Source organism: Trachemys scripta, chromosome 22 (assembly GCF_013100865.1).
Source record: "Trachemys scripta elegans isolate TJP31775 chromosome 22, CAS_Tse_1.0, whole genome shotgun sequence".
In the NCBI taxonomy this organism is placed as follows: Eukaryota; Metazoa; Chordata; order Testudines; family Emydidae; genus Trachemys; species Trachemys scripta.
Genome location: NC_048319.1, coordinates 13,515,451 through 13,538,685, shown reverse-complemented (window position 1 = coordinate 13,538,685; position 23,235 = coordinate 13,515,451). Strand labels below are relative to the sequence as shown.

General features: G+C 44.4%; 1 protein-coding gene across 7 annotated transcripts in view; it reads left to right on the top strand.

Annotated features, from left to right (window-relative positions):
* The first annotated feature begins 2,381 nt into the window (after positions 1-2,381).
* The window catches only part of LOC117868781 (megakaryocyte-associated tyrosine-protein kinase-like), a 116,629-nt gene continuing 95,775 nt past the window's right edge, over positions 2,382-23,235 (top strand). For 2 of the 7 annotated variants that reach the window (XM_034755006.1, XM_034755005.1), the window contains exon 1: positions 2,389-2,599. In XM_034755006.1, coding sequence (XP_034610897.1) covers positions 2,538-2,599 — 62 coding nt within the window. In that variant the 5' untranslated portion in view covers positions 2,389-2,537. Of the gene's footprint in view, positions 2,600-23,235 lie in introns of all 7 variants that reach the window. The other 5 variants (XM_034755011.1, XM_034755004.1, XM_034755002.1 and 2 more) reach the window with 4 other exon arrangements.

The window sequence follows — 23,235 nt, the reverse complement described above, 5'->3', positions numbered from 1 at the left end:
CACCAAGGGAAAGTCATGCCTGACCAACCTGATTGCCTTCTATGATGAGATAATTGGCTCTGTGGATGAAAGCGGTGGATGTGATACATCTTGACTTTAGCAAAGCTTTTGATACAGTCTCCCATAGTATTGTTGCCAGCAAGTTACAGAAGTATGGATTGGATGAATGGACTATAAGGTGAATAGAAAGCTGGCTAGATCATCGGGCTCACTGGGTAGTGATCAACAGCTTGATGTCTAGTTGCCAGCTGGTAGCAAGTGGAGTGCCCCAGCCAGGGGGAGGTCCTGGGACCGTTTTTGTTCAACATCCTAATGAATGATCTGGATGATGGGATGGATTGCACCCTCAGTAAGTTCGTGGATGACACTAAGCAGGGGGGAGAGGTAGATACGCTGGAGGGTAGGGATAGGGTTCAGAATGACCTAGACAAATTGGAGGATTGGGCCAAAAGAAATCTGATGAGGTTCAACAAGGACAAGTGCAGACTCCTGCACTTAGGAGAGAAGAATCCCATTCACTGCTACAGGCTGGGGGCCAACGGCTAAGCAGCAGTTCTGCAGAAAAGGATCTGGGGATTACAGTGGATGAGAAGCTGGATATAAGTCGACAGTGTGCCCTTCTTGCCAAGAAGGTAACGGCATATTGGGCTGCATTAGTAGGAGCTCAAATATTTATTATGCTCAAATAAATTTGTTAATCTCTAAGGTGCCACAGGTACTCCTGTTCTTTTTATTAGTAAAAAGAAGAACAGGAGTACTTGTGGCACCTTAGAGACTAACAAATTTATTAGAGCATAAGCTTTCGTGGACTACAGCCCACTTCTTTGGATGCATATAGAATGGAACATATATTGAGGGGATATATATACACACATACAGAGAGCATAAACAGGTGGGAGTTGTCTTACCAACTCTGAGAGGCCAATTAATTAAGAGAAAAAAAAAAACTTTGAAGTGATAATCAAGATAGCCCAGTACAGACAGTTTGATAAGAAGTGTGAGCATACTTACAAGGGGAGATAGAATCAATAAAAAGAAGTGGGCTGTAGTCCACAAAAGCTTATGCTCTAATAAATTTGTTAGTCTCTAAGGTGCCACAAGTACTCCTGTTCTTCTTTTTGCGGATACAGACTAACACAGCTGCTACTCTGAAACCTTTTTATTAGTAGGAGCCTTGCCCACAGATCGAGGGAAGTGATAATTCCTCTCTATTCAGCACCCTGGTGAGGCCACATCTGGAGTATTGTGTCCACTTTTGGGCCCTTCACTACAGAAAGGATGTGGAGAAATTGGAGAGTCCAGCGGAAGGCAGCGAAAATGCTTACGGGGCTGGGGCACATGATTTATGAGGATAGGCTGAGGTAAAATGGGCTTGTTTAATCTGCAGAAGAGAAGAGTGAGGGGAGATTTGATAGCAGCCTTCAACTACCTGAAGGGAGGTTCCAAGGAGGATGGAACTCGGCTGTTCTCAGTGGTGGCAGATGACAAAACAAGGAACAATGGTTTCAAGTTGTAGTGGGGGAGGTCTAGGTTGGATATTAGGGGCAACTATTTCACTAGGTGGGTGGTGAAGCACTGGAATGGGTTCCCTAGGGAGGTGGTAGAATCTGCATCCTGAGAGGTTTTTGAGGCCCAGCTTGACAAAGCCCTGGCTGGGATGATTTAGTTGGGGTTGGTCCTACTTTGAGCAGGGGGTTGGACTAGATACCTCCTGAGGTCTCTTCCAACCCTAATCTTCTATGATGGTGACATTTCAATGACATACAGCAGTGATGGCTTCAGACACAGTGCAGCAGCATTTGTACACATCATAATGACATTTCAGTATGGTGCTGTGATGTCACACATGCAGTGCTGGTAGTTGACAGAGTGGCACCGTAAGGCCCCTATAGTGATGGTATTTGACACGGTGCAATGGTGTCTTCTGAGGTGTGGCAATGACATTTGAGGATGCAATGTGACATCACACCATGAGGTGATGGCGACTGATACCATGCAGTGCCATTCTGAGGGTGTTGCAATAATATCTCAGCATGGCACTGCAAGGAAGCCGTGTGGCGATGGATGCAACACGATGTGGTGGGGCTGTGAGATGTCCCCCCTAGAAGTACCCTCTCATGGCCCACCAGCACCCTTTCCTGGCAGCACCGTCCTTAAAGGTCGCCATGGGCTGCCCTGCTCTGCCAGACCCCCATCTGGTAGCAGCCAGTCTGGGCAGCCCACAGTTCCCTGGTGCACAAAGTACCAGCCGGGCTCCAAGGGCCTCCCAGGCCCCGCTCCTCATTCCTCCCCTCCCCCATAACGGCCGCTGTGTACGCGCGCCACCCAGAGGCGGCGAGAACCACTCCGCTAAAGAGCGATGGGATTCCACGTGACCACTCCCGGGTGAGGGGGCCGAAGGGAGCGCGTGGGGGCGCGCCGTGTGGCTGGTACGCGCGCGGCGGTCACGTGTTCCCGTGCTCCCTGCCGCCCCCTCCCCCCCAGCCGGTCGCCTCCTGTACCGCCGCCGCGGCCCGCCGCTTTGTGAAGACGGCAAGATGGCGGCCAGTAACTATTACGGCTTCGCGCATGGTGCTGCCGCCGCCGGGCCCCAGTACAGGTACGGGGGAGCTCCCGGCCCGGGCACCGCGCGGCTGGGTGGGGCCGCCCCGCCTCTCCGCTCAGAGCCGCGCCAAGGCAGCTCTTCTGCTCGGGGAATGGGAGGCAGGTGCGGGCCGAAGCAGGGAACCGGCACGGGGAAGGCTTGGGGCGCTGCCGGATCCTCCGGCCCCCATGCTCCACTTAGGGCGGCTAAAATGGCGGCGTGGGGAGTCGGGGGTCTGCCTCATTCCTCCATCGCCACCCTCCTCATCCCCCCCCTTTCCCCTGGGGGGCCTCCCCCCCCCATCACCACCCCCGTCAGTCCCCTGCCTTCCCATGGGGGTCTGCCCCCCATCACCACCCTCTTCAACCCCCCTGCTTTCCCACGGGGGTCTGCCCACCATCACCATCCTCCTCAGCCCCTCAGCTTTCCCATGGGGTCTGCCCCCCATCACCATCCTCCTCAGCCCCCTGCTTTCCCATGGGGGTCTGCCCCCCATCACCATCCCCCTCAGCTTTCCCATGGGGTCTGCCCACCATCACCATCCTCCTCAGCCCCCTGCTTTCCCATGGGGGTCTGCCCCCCCATTGCCACCCTCCTCAGCCCCCTGACTCCCCCTTCTCCATCGCCACCCTCCTCATCTCCCTGCCCCCCTTTCTCTATCACCACCCTCCTGCTCTCCCTGCCCCCCCACAGGGGTCTGCCTTCTCCATCACCAGCCGCCTCCTCCTGCTGCCTCCCCCTCCTCCATTGCCATCCTCCTGCTCTCCCTGCCCCCCCAGGGGTCTATACCCCCTCCTCCATTGCCACCCTCCTCATCCTGCTGCCCCCCCATTCTTCCATCGCCACCCTCCTGCTCTCCTTGCCCCCCTGCACAGGGGTCTGCCCCCCATTTCTCCATCACCATCCTCCTCCTCCCCCTGTTTCTCCATTGCCACCCTCCTGCTCTTCCTGCCCCCCACATGGGGTCTGCGCCCCTTCCTCCATTGCCACCCTCCTAATCCCCCACTCTGTACACATGGGGGTCTGCCCCCCACATCATGCCTCATCCTCTGCCCCGGATCTGCTCTCACCTGTCTCCCCTTCTCTGTGTTGTCATCTTCCTCATCTTCTGACCCCACACACAGGGACCTGCTCCCCCTTCCTCAATCCTTACCTTAATCCTTCTCCCGCATCCCCCCCATCCTTGTTCCCTGCCTCACTAGGAACTGTACCCCCTATAGTTACCCTGGCTGCTCCACCCCCATCTGTCATCTATCTCAGTGCTTTCACACACTGGAGGCTCATTCCCTAGCTCCTCTCTTCAGACACACTGTGGTGGCCCCACACCCTCCACCCTTCCTTTGCTTCCCTTTCCCTGCCTTCAGAGGATCCCACCATTTGCGTGTACACGCACATACACACGCTTTGCCTTTTCTTCAGATCCACCTGCCTTGCTCCCTTCCCATGTCCACCACCAGTGGGGCTCTCCCATGTGATCAGCCTTGTCCTCTCATTAATCCCTACCACAGTATTCAACCCTCTGTTCTCACATCCAGTAGGGCTTGTCTGCTGACCCTTATCCACTCTTCATTCTTCACATGGGGCCTCTGACTCCACAGGAGTCCCCCAATTCCTTGTTATCTCCAGAGGACTCTGCCTTTTCCAGGGATTTCCTTACTAATCCATCATGCCCCAGGGAGTTCAGTCTGTTGCTTCCCCAGAGCTTTGCTTGCTTTGCTCCTGTATCTTCCCCCAAGTGCTTAGTCCTTCCCCAGGATCCCCTTATCTTAGCTGATGCTTCCAAGAATCCTTTCTGTTCTCCCATCAGTCCTTAGAATGCATCCCATCTCTTCTCATTTTTAGGGGGTGCTCTGCCATCAGGGATTCCTCTGTTCCCTCATGTCGCAGGGTGCTGTACCTCCTCCAGAAATCTCCATTCTCCATGTTTTTGTCCTCTTCTTGTTAAGTATACTGCCTTCCCCAAAATGTCTCTGCTTCCCTGTCTTTTTTCCCCAGCACCCTTCTTCCTCCAGGGCTCCTTTCCTCTTTCTCCTCCCTGGAATGTTCTCCCTCACCCCATATCCACCTCACTCCCTTGTGGTGCTTATCCTCTCCAAGGATCCTCCCTGCTTTCCTCTTCCAGCTTGGCCACTCAGTCTTCTCAGAGGTTCCCCTTTATTTCCCCCTCACTCCCACCCTCATAGGTTTCTCTGCCTCCTCAAAGGCTCCCTCTGCCCACCCACCTTTTTACATTATTTCCTGCCAGCCCCCTGGCATGCTCCAAGATTCCACCTGCCTAATTTCTCTCCTTGGGGCTTGCTGCCTCCAGTAACCCTCTGTAGCTATTCTCCCCTGAGATGCTCTGTCCAATGATATCCTTTCCCATTTCTCCTAAGCCCCACCCCATGCTCTTTTCCAACAATTCTTCTTTCCCTCATGTTCTCTGTATCGCATGGATCCCCTTCTATCATTTCATCCCCCTGGTGGATGGCTCTTCCCTCTCCAGAGATCTATTCTGACCATCTCCCTTTCCTCAGGGTGCTTTGTCTCATGGCTGGGTTGGGGTTGCATTGCCTCAGGGTTTCTTGTCCATAGGGTATGTCTTCGCTGCAGAGTTCACTCAAGTTACTTTTAGCCTATCTCAATTGAGAATTGCCACACTACGGAATGACACTCAAGCTGCTTGTCCACACTGATGCTGTGCTCACTTGCGTGTGGCACTAAGACCTCTTGAGGCATATCCCATGTTTCTTTGCATGCAGTAAGCTGAGCTGCTCCAGGAATTCTTCTCCAGTGAAGTGTGGGAAAGTTTGTCAGTTCTGTCTGGGCACACATGGGGAATTGTGAGAAGGCATTGGAGTACTAGTGGCACTCAAGTGGAGCTAGCCTGCATTCACAGTGCAGAATGGTTGTGTTAGCACAACTTGTCATCTTCCAGCTCTAAAGCAGTACCCCATGAAGGTAAGGGTTTTGCATGTGGATGATCTCAAGTTAAGGGCAACACTTGCGGTAACTTTGCAGTAGTAACTTTGCAGTAAAGACAAACCTTAGGGATCTCTGCTTTCTCCAGGGATTTCCTTCTTTTCTTTCTTTCCAGAATTCCCCCTCCCAGTTGCTGTGGACTGTTGTTTATTGTCCATTGTCCTTGAGTTTTGAAAACATTTTACCCTGACTTTAGCAGCCCTCTCCTCTCTCTCTCTCTCTCTACCAAAACAGCTTCAAACTGGAGCTGTAGGGAGGAAGCAAACCATATAGTTGGAAATCCTCTCCACCTGAATATTTCCAAGGAGGTTTGCACTTGTCCCTTTCCCAGTCCAGCTCACAGTCAATAAATGTCTGGCTAAATGTTGGTTTCTAATGCATTTTTGACAGGTGTTCATGCAGTTATTGCACTTAGTATAAGACTGCAGTGTAGTTTTTAACCTATCCAGTGAGTTGGAAATTATTCACCAGTGCAATTAAAATCCTGTACATTTCTCTCAACTTTTCCAGCAGAGTTGGTGGCCACTTTCTTGGTCCTGGAATTTTAAGATATGTTCCAGAGTTGGTATAGAAAGGGGGGTGGGTGGGTGTTTAGCATGCAGGATTGTGAGAAACACATTAGCTTGACAGTTGCAGTACTTTAGATGCCTTCCTGAAGAGTAATATTTTGCTACTGCTGCTAGCAGCACATTTTCAGTAATGGAAAATGCACATGCCACTGGTGTGTTTGTAGCAGAGTGTTTGACTTTCTCATTTGTATTTGCATTCTCAATACCATTCTTGGGATGTTGCTTGCCAGTTCTAGCTTGGATATACAAGAGGCCTAGTTGCATGCTGTTAACCTTGCATAGTCTGCTCTTTCTACAGAAACACATTTAAGGACTGCACCTATGTTTTCAACCTGATGTGGAAAATACTGTGAATTTGCCAATTTGTCAGTGAGAAAATTCAAACTATTTCTTGCCATTTCTCCACTGATAGAAACTAAGTTATTTAAAGCATTTGAAGATACTATACTGAGCAGTAATAAACGTGAAAAGCAAACATTGTCTGAATTAATTCACTTGTAAAAACTTGAATGCAGCTGCTTTCTCAGTATTCTGGTTTGGTTGGTAAAATGTACCACAGCTGCATGTGCGTGACACCACCTTTTAGTATGCAGTTCTGAACAGCTTATTAGCTGCTTTAAGAGCAGTTTGAGATAGCAGCTTGTCAGTCTTGGAAGGATTGAATATTAATAAATTCTTGTGTATCACAATAACACAACCTCAATAAGTAGACGCATATAGGAAATGGATGTTGTGGGACATTTAAATTCAAATGTTTCCATATTATGTATTTCTGCTTGGTTGATGATGGTTGAAGCTCTCACAATTAGCCCATTAAATTAGTTTACATAGGTACTGGACTTTCAAGTAAGTATTTCTCGTTATCTTAAGTATAAAGAATGTGGCAGTATGAACATCATGAAGATAACTTATTAGATGACTTAACTTTTATGTCACCTATCTAGCATCTAACAAATCTCTGACAATACTATGAAAGATAAACTCTCTCAATTAAAATTTCTGCACTCTAATACTTTGAAATAACAGGGTTTCACACTTGCAACAAACTGTGGCTCTTTACCTCTAAAGCCTTGGATCTTTGCAGTATCCTCACTTTAGAGTTAAGATATGAGCTGTAACTATTTCTACTAGTGTAATCTGTAGAAGTTCAAAGATCTGTTGAATCCAGTTTTGGAGTGAAATAAAATGTAGGGTATGAGAAACTTTGCAGGATGCTTGTCCATCCAGTCTTATTAGGGCCTTAAAAACTGAAATGGCTATATATCTACCAACAGGCAGCCAGTGTGTACTGAGCCAACAGATAGACTTACTCCACTCTTATCACAACCAGTTGTTCTGTTGCAGTCCATTGAAGACAGATCAGCTTCTTACCCCTATAAATGTAGCACACTACACCAATTCTATTGTGAGGTTAAAAGGACTGTCCCACAGTTACCAGGTCAGAATGCAAGCAGAAGAGTTGCATTCTAGCAATGTTACTGAGATGGGAAATCTCCCCCCCCCGCCCCAAGTGTGCCTGACATCTGATCGTCTACTGTTAGTCTGTGTCACGGCTTTAATCTAGATCATCATCCTACTGAAGCACCTCCCTGTGTGAAAGTGGGAGGCATAGGGAAATACTTTTCTGTAAACATCATCTGCTTGAACCAATCTGCATAATTTAAGTCTTGCAAGGGTTCAGTCTTGGCCAGTGTATTGTCATTCAGTCCCAAACATGTCAGACACCACCATAGTCAAGAGATAAGAGAAATATACAGTGGGGTATCATCAGCATAGTAATGATAACCCAAGCCCTATCTTTCAAAAATCTCTCCCAAAGGCAATATATAGACATTGAAAAGCACCGGAGTCAAAACCGACCCATGGGGAACTTCACATGCAATCCCAGTACAGGCAGACGGAAGATCACCCATCGCCACCGACTGGGAGCACTCTGTCAGGTATGACTAAAACCAGTTCAAAACGGTCCTGGTCATACCCAGCCTGGCCTTCAGGTGATGCAGTAACATAGTGTTCCACAGTAGCAAATGCTGCAGATCTCATATCACCAGTAATGAAAGGCCTCTCCTGGTGAGATCCCTTACAACCTATGTTGACCAGGGCTAGCTTGGAGTGTATTTTAGGAAAAGTTATCTCTTTACCAAATTGCTGTGTCTGCTGCACCAAACAATACATACTACAGAAGACGGTATTGCATCTGTGATTTAAAATGTTTTAATTAAGAACTTCAGACAGATGCGTTCTCGTCTGACTATAAGATCCTAGGACACAATCCATTATCATTTGACTTGGATGCGGAACATGATTTCTAGGAAAAAATGTTCCTTATTTGGAGTTTTTAAGATATCTCAAATTACATTAGTACTCTAGTAAATGGTCACCAGGTGTCTTTCTCCTACTTTTTACAGGATATTTTAAAGGGAATTGACTGAGCAATCTTGAATAATGAAGGCACAAATAGTTTATTATAAGAGAATATTGTAGGGTGACTGTTACAATCAAATTTCAAAGTAGTGTAATTTATCCTTGATAAAAGTTAGTGAATATAGTAGATTAATTCTTTTTAAAGAATTAAAAATATTACATGTAACTCAGAATCTGCATCTTGACTTTGTTATAGTGCCAAGAAGTTTGTTCCAAAATGAAATGTCAACTATAAGAGTTTTAAACCTTGTTGCAATAACATGAGGGTGGAGAAATCATGAGGTTTTTGAGACTTTACCTTTGATAATAATGCTTCTGAGTTGAGTGTATTGATTTTCTTCTCTTTTTCTTTAATCTAAGAAGCCTGTTTTGAAGTCTTTTCACAAACAGTGGCTCTTGGTATTTGTTCTCAAGATTCTTGCTTCTCTTTGAACTCCAGATCATTCATGGTTTAGTGCATTTTGGGGCTAATTCTTGTCATCAGAGTATAGAAACAAAATTAAGATTGAGTATTAGAACGTCTCCAAATTAACATCTTTGATTATTATGTAGTGTTCTTATTTTTTGTTGGTTTCTGATGTTCCAAATATCTCATCATAGGATAAAGTTAGGATAGTGCAGAGTCACACCTGAACTCAAAAAAGTTGATTTGAAGCCATAGATTATTCAATGACTCTCTAATTTTGATGTTTTAAAAACAGATTACTTGTCCATTGGTTTTGATGTTAAAAACATGTGGCTTCAAACCTACATGCATAAGTATCACAGGTGCATCTAAGAGGATTGTCACAACAGTTTTTATCTTTCGCCTTAAACTCTTGAGTGGGAGTAAAAAGATGCATGATTTTGCAATAGAAAATGTTTTTTTTTTTTTTTTTTTTTTTTAAAATTCATTTGCCCGAGGTAAGTGAATCATCTTCTTTTTAAAAAAAATGAAAGCTTAAATTCTACAGAAATGTATCCTGTTAAGGTACCCTCAAGTTTCAGACACTGTCCTGGCGTTAATGGGGGAATAGATTTTTCAAGGGGTGTTCATAGCTGCAGCAGAGTGAAATTAACAAGATTCTTGTCAGTTTCATGGGTATTAATTCAAAAACCTGGCAGTAGCAGTGAAACTGTGATGTTCATACTGCTGATTGGGAAGATATTACCAGCAGACACTTGAGGTACCCATAGGAGAAAAGGGCTCAAAAAATGGGAGTCTTGTGTAAGAAGTGGAGTAATGGAGACCCATGGTATATTGTTAACTCTTTGCAGCAGCCAGGAGAGGAGAGAGAATTCCATCTTCCTTTCATCAGAAACAGGATTTAGATGGAGAATTCGGAATGCCTGAAAACTTTCTCCAACTGGTCTGTGAGCTTTATGAAGGCTCCACCACCACCATCTGCTCCATGGAAGGAGAGATGCCTGAAATTCCTATCCATAGCACTGTCTCCTCAGCCACATTGTTTTCAACTTAGCCATGGAGCTGCTCATTTGAGCCATCTCCAGCAGTTTAGGCTGATTTGATATGTACTGCAATAGAGTGAATATCCTGGTCTATGCAGATGATCTGGTCCTGATCGCAGACAACTCTGACAGTCTCCAACAAATGCACGAGGTCACCAGCCAGGCTGCCAACTGGATGGGACTCCACTTCAATGCTAGAAAGTGTGCATCCCTGCATATCGATGGCAGTAGAAGGGACTCAGTCCAGGTGATGCCGTTTCAGATCCAGGGTGATCCCATGATGTTCCTCGAGGACGGGCAAGCTTACCAACAACTTGGCACACCTTTGGGTTTCTGTGTCCAGCAGACATCTGAGGACACCATCACGGAGATCCTATGAGATGTGGCCAGGATTGACTTCTCCCTACTGACACCATGGCAGAAGATCAACGCCTTGAACACCTTCCTGACCTCCCATATCTCATTTGCCCTGCGGGGATCTGCCCTGGTGAAGGTACCCCTTAAGGCAGACAACACCATCAGGCAGCAATGCCAGAGGTCCAGCAATGAACTGGTGTATATCTCGCACAGACAGGGCGATGCCAATATCCCTCGAATGGGTGATCTATGCAACATTGCGGTGATCATTCATGCCTTCTGACGTGCCCGGATGCCATGGTGAGGAACATCGCAGAAAGTGCTATGCAGGATGTCATCAAGAAGCGAATCACCAGGATCCTCTCCAACCAAGATGTTGCCACCTACCTGAGAGGCTCCTGGAAGGTGAATTTGGAAGGGGGTGGGGGAGACTTTGGCGTGCTCTGGACTTGTGCCCACCATTCTATGCGATGACTGAAGAAGTGTATCAGCTGCCAGTGGATGTGGTGCGAGGAATGCCAGGAGCTGGGAATCCTGGTGTCACAGGTGAAGAATGCAGAGCACACAATTATAGAATCATAGATGAGAGTTGGAAGAGACCTCAGGAGGTCATCAGTCCAACCCCCTGCTCAAAGCAGGACCAACACCAACTAAATCATCCCAGCCAGAGCTTTGTCAAGACAGGCCTTAAAAACCTCTCAGGATGCAGATTCCACCACCTCCCTAGGGAACCCATTCCAGTGCTTCACCACCCTCCTAGTGAAATAGTTTTTCCTAATATCCAGCCTACACCTCCCCCACTGCAACTTGAGACCATTGCTCCTTGTTCTGTCATCTGCCACCACTGAGAATAGCCTAGCTCCATCCTCTTTGGAACCACATTCAGATAGTTGAAGGCAGCTATCAAATCCCCCCTCACTCTTCTCTTCTGCAGACTAAATAAGCCAATTCCCTCAGTCTCTCCTTGTAAGTCATGTGCCCCGGCCCCCTAATCATTTTCATTGCCCTCCGCTGAACTCTCTCCAATTTCTCCTTTCTGTAGTGGGGGCCCAAAACTGGAAGCAATTCTCCAGATGTGGCCTCACCAGTGCCAAATAGAGGGGAATAATCACTTCCCTTAGTAGCATTGCCAGCAGATCACTAATAAAAAGAACAGGAGTACCTGTGGCACCTTAGAGATTAACAAATTTATTTGAGCATAATAAATATTTGAGCTCCTACTAATGCAGCCCAATATGCCATTAGCCTTCTTGGCAACAAGGGCACACTGCTGACTCCTATCCAGCTTCTTGTCCACTGTAATCCCCAGGTCCTTTTCTGCAGAACTGCTGCTTAGCCAGTCAGTCCTCAGCCTGTAGCGGTGCACGGGATTCTTCCATCCTAAGTGCAGGAGTCTGCGCTTGTCCTTGTTGAACCTCATCCGATTTCTTTTGGCGCAATCCTCCAATTTACCTAGGTCATTCTGTACCCTATCCCTACCCTCCAGCGTATCTACCTCTCCCGCCAGCTTAGTGTCATCCGCGAACTTGCTGAGGGTGCAGTCCATCCCATCATCCAGATAATTAATGAAGATGTTGAACAAAACCGGTCCCAGGACTGTCCCCTGGGGCACTCTGCTTGCTATTGGCTGGCAACTAGACATCAAGCCGTTGAGCCTGACAATTTAGCCAGCTTTTTTATTCACCTTATAGTCCATTCATCCAATCCATACTACTTTAACTTGCTGGCAACAATACCGTGGGGGACCATATCAAAAGCTTTGCTCAAGTCAAGATATATCACGTCCACCGCTTTCCCCGTATCTACAAAGCCAGTTATCGCATCATAGAAGGCAATCCGGTTGGTCAGGTATGACTTGCCCTTGGTGAATCCATGTAGAATGTTCCTGATTCAAGCACTTGGAGGAGTGGAAGGTAAAATGGATTCCTTGAGGACTTGCTACATGATTTTTCCAGGGACTGAGGTGAGGTTGACCGGTTTGTAGTTCCCCGGATTCTCCTTCTTCCCTTTTTTAAAGATGGGCACTATATTTGCCTTTTTCCAATAGTCCAGGACCTCCCCAAGTCGCCACAAGTTTTCAAAGATAATGGCCAATGGCTCTGCAATCACATCAGCCAACTCCCTCAGCACCCTCGGATGCATTGCATCCGACCCCATGGACTTCTGCACGTCCAGCTTTTCTAAATAGTCCTTAACCAGTTCTTTTACTACTGAGGGGTGCTCACCTCCTCCCCATACTGTGCTGCCCAGTGCAGCAGTCTGGTGGCTGACCTTGTTTGTGAAGACTGAGGCAAAAAAGCATTGAGTACTTCAGCTTTTTCCAGATCATCCGTCATTAGGTTGCCTCCTCCATTCAGTAAGGGTCCCACGCTTTCCCTGACTTTCTTCTTGTTGCTAACATACTGTAGAAACCCTTCTTGTTACCCTTCACATCCTTTGCTAGCTGCAATTCCAATTGTGTTTTGGCCTTCCTGATTATATATTGCATGCTTGAGCAATATTTTTATACTCCTCCCTAGTCATCTGTCCAAGTTTCCACTTCTTGTAAGCTTCTTTTTTGTGTTTAAGCTCACCAAAGATTTCTCTGTTAAGCCAAGCTGGTCGCCTGCCATATTTGCTATTCTTTCTGCACATTAATATGGTTTGTTCCTGCACCCTCAATAAGGCTTCTTTAAAATACAGCTAGCTGTCCTGGACTCCTTTCCCCCTCATATTAGCCTCCCAGGGGATTCTGCCCATAAGTTCCCTGAGGGAGTCAAAGTCTGCTTTTTGAAGTCCAGGGTTCGTATCCTGCTGCTCTCCTTTCTTCCTTTTGTCAGGGTCCTGAACTCAACCATCTCATGGTCACTGCTGCCCAAGTTGCCACCCACTTCTACTTCCCCTACCAATTCTTCCCTCTTTATGAGCAGCAGGTCAAGAGGAGCATGGCCCCTAGTTGGTTCCTCCAGAACTTTAAATTAATGGAGATATCCTATTTCCTAGAACTGGAAGGGACCTTGATAGGTCATCGAGTCCAGCCCCCTGCCTTCACTAGCAGGACCAAGTACTGATTTTGCCCCAGATCCCTAAATGGCCCCCTCAGGGATTGAACTCACCACCCTGGGTTTAGCAGGCCAATGCTCAAACCACTGAGCTATCCCTCCCCCCAAACTTGCACCAGGAAGTTGTCCCCAACACTCTCCAAAAACTTCCTGGATTGTCTGTGCACTGCTGTATTGTTCTCCCAGCAGATGTCAGGGTGATTGAAGTCCCTCATGAGAACCAGGGCCTATGATCTGGAAATTTCTGTAAGTTGTCTGAAGAACGCCTCGTCTACCTCATCTCCTGATCTGTTGGTCTATAGCAGAAGCCCACCATAGATTCATAGATTCTAAGACTGGAAGGGACCTCGAGAGGTCATCGAGTCCAGTCCCCTGCCCGCATGGCAGGACCAAATACTGTCTAGACCATCCCTGATAGACATTTATCTAACCTACTCTTAAATATCTCCAGAGACGGAGATTCCACAACCTCCCTAAGCAATTTGTTCCAGTGTTTAACCACCCTGACAGTTAGGAACTTTTTCCTAATGTCCAACCTAGACCTCCCTTGCTGCAGTTTAAACCCATTGTTTCTGGTTCTATCCTTAGAGGCTAAGGTGAACAAGTTTTCTCCCTCCTCCTTATGACACCCTTTTAGATACCTGAAAACTGCTATCATGTCCCCTCTCAGTCTTCTCTTTTCCAAACTAAACAAACCCAGTTCTTTCAGCCTTCCTTCATAGGTCATGTTCTCAAGACCTTTAATCATTCTTGTTGCTCTTCTTTGGACCCTTTCCAATTTCTCCACATCTTTTTTAAAATGCGGCGCCCAGAACTGGACACAATACTCCAGCTGAGGCCTAACCAGAGCAGAGTAGAGCGGAAGAATGACTTCTCGTGTCTTGCTCACAACACACCTGTTAATGCATCCCAGAATCATGTTTGCTTTTTTTGCAACAGCATCACACTGTTGACTCATATTTAGCTTGTGGTCCACTATAACCCCTAGATCCCTTTCTGCCGTACTCCTTCCTAGACAGTCTTTTCCCAATCTGTATGTGTAAAATTGATTTTTCCTTCCATGACATCATCCTTGTTGCTCTCGCCTCTAAACTTAACCCAAAGACTGGAGCTCTGAGCAATCTTACTGCTCTCTTATATACAGTGCAACTCCTCCACCTTTTCTCCCCCGCCTGCCCTTCCTGAACAGTTTATACCCATCCGTGAGAATGCTCCAATCATGTGAGTTGCTCCAACAAGTCTCTGTTATTCCAGTCACATCATTGTTCCTTGAATGTGCCAGGACTTCCAATTCTTCCTGCTTGTTTCCCAGGCTTCTTGCATTCATCACTCGGAGAGGATCCTGAAGGATGCCATCCGCTACCAATATGTGAAAAACCTGAAACGGAAACCGGACCAGGCCAAGGCATTTGAGGTGACGTGCAAGTGGGACACCAGCAACCACTTCCTCCCTGGGAGCAGCTTCACCCAATTTGCTGACCGGAGGTTCATCCATAGGACCTGGTTCAACTGTGTTCCACTGAACGGAGCCATCCTCTGTGGAAATCGGGACAAGCGATGTAGGAAGTGTGGCTATGCCAATGCCAATGAGACGCTACCCCACGTCCGGTGTAGCTGCAAGCCCCATTCCAGAGCCTGGCAGCTGCTATTTAACACCATCCAAGATTGCCTAGTCAGAGCCATACCGCCAACTGTAGGGAAGATGGCCGTGAACTCTGCCATCCCTGGAACCGACCGTCAGCTGTGACTGGACATAGTCATCACCAATGAGGACCAGAAGATGTTCACAATGGTTGATGTCACAGTGCCCTTTGTGAACAGGACCCCGGCCTTCTGCAACTCCCGAGCTTGAAAGGTGGAGTAATACGCCCCTCTGGCTGAAACCTTGAGAGCTAAGGCTTACCAGCTTCAGATACACACGCTGATCGTCGGAGCCTTGGGCACATGTGACCATAGTAATGAGCGAGTGTTGCAGGAATGCGGAATCGGTCAATGCTGCGCTTAGCTGATGCAGTAGCTCATGGTGTTGGATGCCATCGGGTGATCAAGGGATATCTACCTAGAACACATCACCGGACATTGGCAATACCAGGAGAGATGAGCTGGAGTGATGATGAGAAGCAAAATCGGAAAGTAACTGAAAGAATCCATCAGAGAAGTATATCTACTAAGGGTCAACCCGTCCTAAATGCTTAAATACTGAGGGACAATCTACACTCATTCATATATTTGCTTTTCACAACCAACTCTCTGTATAAGTTTTCATTACTGATGTACCTGAGTATTCGGATTCTAATATCTAAACTGTATCATTAAATTTATCTAAATTTGGGTTATTGCAGATATGTACCATATGTATCTTATGACCTTTTTAAACGAACTTTGTATTTGTACGTAATCTAGCATTATATCCAGATGTACAGACACTCTTGAACTTCAAATGTGTGACACCCCCTCCCCCACTAACCAGAGGGTGACAGAAAGATACGGAATCACTAAACAGGGTTAGGAGCGACATCCTGGTAGCAATTCAGCACCCTCTCCCATCCCCCAAGCTAAGTCTAACTCATGATATTGTATATGAATAGATTTGTAGCCCAACTAGTCATAATCTAGTTTGAAAGTCTAAAAGCCTTTGGCCTAAAAACAGATGCTTTTAATCTATCACTGTATGGCACTCCATAATGTTGAGTTACACACCCAATAAACAACTACAAATTAAGATTTGGAGTAGCATATAAATAACGAAGGCCATGACGTCCTGATCATAAACTCTGTGGGATACTGCTGGTACATGGTAGCACATAGGTTCTACAGAATGTTTTGGAAATTAAGTTGCTCTGTGCCGTACTTGAAACCTAATGCCTAATTAAAAATCATAGGAGGTGCACTGTTAGAACTTCTCTAATGTAAATCAGTGAGTAATGAGACAATCCTTACAGGCACATGAACATATTTTTCATATTTTTAAAATCAAGTCTAACCAAATGTTGCAAGCTAGAAACTGAAAGCTTTTTTTCAGGTATATGTTTTTTGAAGGCATGCATATATATAATATACGTTTAAAGATATTCATACACCAAAGGGAGTCTACAGAACAAAACAGATGAAGTTCACAATGTGCTGCATCTGCTACCTGTCATTTAGAAATAAGCAACATATGCAAGCATTACTATTTGTGTAATTACTACATAACAGAAGTGTAGGACTCACCCAATAGGTAAAAAGTTAGAAACTTCTAAAATAATGTTATGTTAACATCAAAATAACTTGTAGTATACTTCTGTATGCTGAATTCCCATAGCTCAGTGGCCTAATATAAGAGTCACATCTCCAAAACATAACTTGCAATTAACTCGCTTCAGTGTACAATCGTACTATACACAGCTTTCTCATCTTAAACTGTTAAAAATATAGTAGTACTATGTCTAATATTGCAAACAGATGAACAAATTTGTTGTAACTGGTAAAAGTCCCTAAAGAGGATTAGTATTGGATTCAAAACCACAAATAGTGGGAAATAAATCCTACAAGAACACTGGCATCAAACAAAGGGCAGAACTAAGGTTATCTGAGTGTGACCTTGGTGACTGACTGACAATAGGGCTGATATGCTAAAGAAATGGACGTTATATTAGAGAAGCTGATACATGTAGGAATATTGCTCTATATCATATTTCTTGGGCTTTTGTGTGTGTGTGTGTATGGGTTGTATTGTTGTCCCTTAGCGCACTTAAGTGGTTTTCACTAAGCATTCTTTCTGGTTTACAACTGGAGGGATGATATAATCCTCAACTCAGATCTTGCCTGGAACCCTAAGAATTCTCTCATGAGAAGCATGAATGATGACACTTTTACAATGTCTTAATTCAGGAAAAATATATAATCACATGCACACTGGTGATTTGCCAAAAGAGATCATTACAATGTGAAGTTAAATAAACAAGGACCTAATGTTTGTTAAAAAAGAATAGGCAAGGCTCAGTATTGTAAACACCAAACATTCAAAAATCAAAGGGAGGCCCCCCAAAAATTGTGAGTTTAAAAAATATACTTGGGGGTCTTTTCATTTGCCTTCTGGTTTTTGAGCCTCTAGGGTTCAGGTTTTAAAGTTTTTCTCTGCAAGAATGGGGGCTAGATTTTTGTTTTTAATGATAGCTAATATTCAGATGTGTTCACATGATTCCAGGAGCTGGAGTTTTAAGCAAAATGCCATGATACGATAAAATTGCAAGAACTGGCAATACCGTTTGGTGGTGACGATATATGAAACGGAAAGAACTTAGCTTGCTTCACACAGTCTGTTTTGAGTTTGCAGTTAGAAAAAGTCATTGTACTTGCAAACTGTAAATATTTTATATAAAAATCATTGAGACAACAAATGATGGAACCTTATGGTGTCTTTTTCATTCTGTCTTCAGAGATCCTTTTCTTGAAAACTAAGGAAGGCAAGAATTAGAAACTAGAAACAATAAAAATGATAGTTGGATGAAGGGTTATGATACCGTGAAAAGGAGTTGGGCATGGGATTTTATTTATTTTAATTTTATTTCTCTTCCCTCCCCTCATTTTGTTACTTGTCTTTATTTAGGCCCTGTGCTCAAGATGTCAGTGAGGCTCAGGTGAGGCAGCATCTGGCCACTCAGAACAGGTCTAGGCCCTCAAATGTTATGGCTCATGCCCTGAAGACCTATCTTTTTGCGCATATGTGAATTAGCTAGAAAAAGGATAGATGCTGTAAGATAACTGAACTATTTAAAAAAAAAATGAATGCAGGGAGTAACTTTGAGACAAAGGGAAAATTTATAATTTCTTCAGGATTGCCACTTTCTGCTGGCAATTTTAGAAACTGTTTAATCATGTTTCCTTCAGTACCTTGGGATAGTTGCTTGGAGAATAAACTTACAAGGGCTGTTATTTAATATAATAAGGTCAAGGCTTCATTAGAAAGCATTGAACTAATCTGAATGTTGATTGCAGGTTATCTTTCTCACTTTACATCAACTAACTAATTTAGACAGGAGAGTATTTGATTGAGTTGGCACAGCTCTAGCAAAACTTATTTTTTTCAGTGATGTTAACAATAAAAGATGAGGCAGAAAAACTGTTTCCATGTTTGAATTCTCATTACCTATCCAGTGGTCTACCAGACTTTGTTTGTGTAGAGCCCAGACCTTGCCTCTGGTGCTGTCGCATAGGAAACTTACACTCCACTGTGTGTGTTGGAAGGAAGAGCTTTGTCAAAGCACACTATTGAAACTAGCAAAATATAGTTTTGCCACTTGTTCTGATCTGGCAAGGACCAAAATGTATTGTTTGAAACAAGTATAATGGTTATGATGATTCTTCTTATATTTTAAACTTTCACATTGATACAAAGTCCTAGCCCCTTTATCAGTAATACAATATATAAAAACTTAAAACCTATTAACATTCTGATTTGTAATGTTAAAGCTAAATTTTAAAATGCACTCCAATCAGGAATGCAAAAGATAAAAGGGCACCATGAATTTAAAAATAACACTTCTGAAGTTCTTTTATCTACTATTGTGATTTGACATAACGGCCATACTGGGTCAGACCAAAGGTTCATCTTGCCCAGTATCCTGTCTTTTGACAGTGGCCAATGCCAGGTGTCCCAGGGGAAATGAACAGAACAGGTAATGATCAAGTGATCCATTCCCTGCCACCCATTCCCAGCTTCTGGCAAACAGAGGCTATGGACACCATCCCTGTCCATCATGACTAATAGCCATTGATGGATCTATCCTCCATGAATTTACCTAGTTCTTTTTTGAGCCCTGTTTTATAATCTTGGCCTTCACAGCATCTTCTGGCAAAGAGTTCAGCAGGTTTACTTCCTTTTGTTTATTTTAAACCTGCTACCTATTGATTTCATTTGGTGACCCCTAGTTCTTGCGTTATGAGAAGGAGTAAATAACACTTCCTTATTTACTTTCTCCACACCGGTCATGATTTTATAGACCTCAGTCATATCCCCCCTTAGTTTTATTAATCTCTCCTCATACTGAAGCTGTTCCTAATAATGTTTGTTGCCCTTTTCTGAACCTCTTCCAATTTCAGTATATCTTTTTTGAGATGGGGTGACCACATCTGCACCCAGTATTCAAGATGTGTATTCATACCTAAGTATACTGAAAGATTTTTAGTTCTTGTGCATTTGACAGTGTTGTGTATTGTCAGTTTCCTCTGATTTTTTTTGAATAACCTTGGGAAGAGAAAGAGATTTTTAAAATAGAGAAATGAATGAATGAATCCACAAACTGGTTGGAGGTATTTTGGGGTTGGGGTAGTACATGAAACTATTTTTAACTTTTTAAAATTGACCAGATTTCCAGTTGTCTATAATTCACAAAGAAACCCTCTGCTTTACCCTTGGATACGTCCTTGTAACTCTCACAAAAATTGTTTGATTTTAGGTGTGCATATCTGAGAGTGCCAGTTGAATATTAGGGCATAGATTTATATTTTCACAAGTCTTTGTATTTAATTTTCTTGGCTTTTAACAAGAATGAAAACGCTAATCTCAGACTTCACTAAGTACTTGTGCAGTTGGATAATTAGAAACTCGTGCAATTTTGGAATTCCATATGGGAAAGGTAGTTGAAAACCACATGGATGTAATTAACATTGCTATATTTGTATAATCCTGTAACTCTGAATTTTAATGGAAACTTCATATGGTTCATGGGCAAAACCTATTTTTTCCTCACTTATGCTACAGTTATTTTTTTTGAAAATTGTCCTGGAAATCAGCCCTCAGTGAGGAGAGTTTACAGCAGGAAAACAGTTGTTGTAAACAGTTGTTTACAGCAGGAAAAATATTTTCTTAGTTCAAAAATGGAAGAAAGCATTTTAATCAAACTTCTGTTAATAAGCAAGCAACTTATATTTCAGCCATGAGCTATTTTTAAGAAGTTGAACATTAAGAAACCAAGAGGTGAGTTTATATTGGAACCTTGTACAAACTTGGCACCCATGGTTAATTTTTGGTGGTGCCCAGAACGGGCCCAAACAGAGCCGTCCCGTCCATAGAACAGACCGGGGCAACTGTCCCGGGCCCTGCGCTTCAGCAGGACGGGGGTCCAGGGCGGTCTGGGGATTTAGTGGGGGGCCTGGCACTGGCAGCAGCGAGTGGCCCAGCCCAGCCTGCTCCGCTCCACCCTGACAGCTCCCCACATCCCTCAGGAGAGGGGAAGCCAGAAAGAGGCGGGGAAGGGGTGGGCTGGGTGGGTTACTTGCTGCTGCTGGCGCCAGGCCCCCCTGGACCCAGAGGAGTACCTGGGGAGTTAGTGGGGTGGTCTGGCGCTGGCAGCAGTGAGCAACCTGGTCCCAGCCCGTCCCTGCTCTGCCCACTCCCCGCCCCCCTTCCATCCCTCCCCCCAAGTTCCACCCCGCCTCTTTCCAGCTTTGCCCCCTCCCCCGAGTAATGTCGGGAGCCGACGGGGTGGAGCAGAGAGGGCTGGAGCTGGTTCGCTCGCTGCTGCCAGTGCCAGCCCACCTTGGACCCCGCATCCCCCTGTAGCGTGGGGCCCCACAAAGCGCGGTAAACCCAAACGTTGGTGGAGCCAGGCCCGCCTTCCTAAATATTGGTGGAGCACAGGCACCACGGCTCCATATAACTCACTGACTATGACCTTAACTTACACTAATAAATACTACTAAATAACATAAAATCTGTGCATGACTAGAAAAAAAATTAATTTTATAAGGATTCATTAAACTACCAGTCAACACTCCAGCCACAGATCTACTCTCTGAGCATAGGTATTGACTGTTTGAAAACCCTACAGTAACAAAAACAACAAAAGGCGAAAGAAAGTGTGTTGTTCTTGAAATATGTTCCTGTGGCAGTGCTAGATTAGATTAACTTCTGTCCCCTTTGTCAGCTGAGTTTTTCTGCCTTGTGCAAGGCCAGTAGTCTGCCAATTGGCTCAGTTCTGTTGGAGGTGGAGGGAGGTAGACTCTTCCTTTTATATTGAAAGAATGGTCTATCAGTAGTTGAGAAATGTAGAAGAATGCCTAAAGTATACTTTTGTATTTAATTGTCCTTCTGAAATAAGCAAGAGAGGAAAGCATTTCAATATAGTAAAAAATCTCTCTTCTTTGAGAAGAAAGCCCATCAGTGGCAAGCTGCTAATCATGATATTAAGTGGTTATACATAATTTAGGTTCACCAGGCTAGCCTGTAGTACAGAAAAAACAGAACTGAAGAGGAAGACTGTTCCAGTTAATATTGAAGTGAATTCAGTGAATCTATCTCTTCCCAATTGTTTATCTTAAAATGTGTCCTATGTTGTCTGTCCATTTTTACTTGTGTATTAAGCTGTTTTTTTCTGAAATTGTTTTTGTTTTAAAGGGGTGGAGGTTTGATTGCTGCAAATGGCTAAATTGTAAAATTAATCTCATAAAGTACAGCTTCTAATACGAGTTTTTCACATCCCTGGTGAAGAGTTAGTTGAGAATTCCTCTTTGCTGCTTTAGATCACATTCTTGCCCACCCACTCTGGTAATTTTAAATTTACCTATGGGTGATGTAATAGTTTGGAGTTCTATAGTAGTACCTTTCATTTGAGGATTCTGAATGGCTTCTTAAGCAATGAATTAAGCTTTACAACACTCTTGTAAAATAGGTAAGAAATCCTAACTTCAGTTTGTAGATTGAGGGAAAGGGGAACAGATATGAAGTGAGATGGATAGAGTTGTGTGTCAGTGTCGGAGCTATGATTTAGAACCTAAATCTGCTTACTCCAGTTCTGTGCATTGACTATTTGATACTCAGGAAGGAGAATACATATAAACGTATTCTTCATTAAATAGTTTGAGACTCTTAGTTACTGGTCTGTGGCCCAATAGATTATATTGAGTTGGAAATCAGTCTTTCACCTGTGCAACTTCTATGTCCACAAAAACAAAACAAAAAATACCCCACCCCTTAATAGCTGAAGACCNGTGCTCCTCAGTCCTCCAGCAGCACATACTATATATATATACATATAAAAAAAACCAAATGACCATTTAGCATTTTGACAAATAATCATAGGTCATACTCATGATACTTTCCCATGCAGGAGACTGATATTAAGGAAAAACAGCAATCCCTGTTGATGTTGTCCTGTCAAGGAAGGTTAGAGAGTGAGTTTGAGATCCCTTCTCCCACCAAAGTTTCTGGTAGCAACCCTTGTCCAGCCTTTCTCCCTTTTTCTCCTCTCTCCCTGATCAGTCCCCAGTTCACTAGTCTCTCATTCTCTCACTTCCAGAAAAGACATACTCAGTTTGAGGAAGAATTTCTTCTTCTGCTCTAGGACTGGTGATAAAAATTACTTGAGTTTTTCATTACAGTTGACCAGTCTGGTGATAGGAATGAAGGGCTTAATATGCTTGCATGTATATTGTCATAAATCAGTTATAGTGTTGCTGGTTGCAGAAGTCCATTTTGAATTCTTGATGTGTGGCAATAACTTGCATTTATACAATGTGGAACTTTTCATCCAGAAGGATCCCAAAGCATTTTACCAAATGATTATACAGTCCATTTCCAGAAAAAAGTGCAACAACATCTTGGTTTGTGTGCCTGGTTGTGGCAACACTGCCTGAAGAAAACTCTTTAACTGAAATTACAAGGAGAATTTTGTTAAATAGAATACAATGAGCTGAGTTGAAATTGGGATAGGATAACTGTGTATTTTAAGGGATTAATTTGTGTAGTAGATTATGCAAAAATTCTTTTAGGAGCTGTCAGAATCCTAGATAATCCACATATTAACAATGTTTGTATTGTTGGACTTACGGTATTGCTGCCAGTTTCTTAACTGCTGCAGATATATTT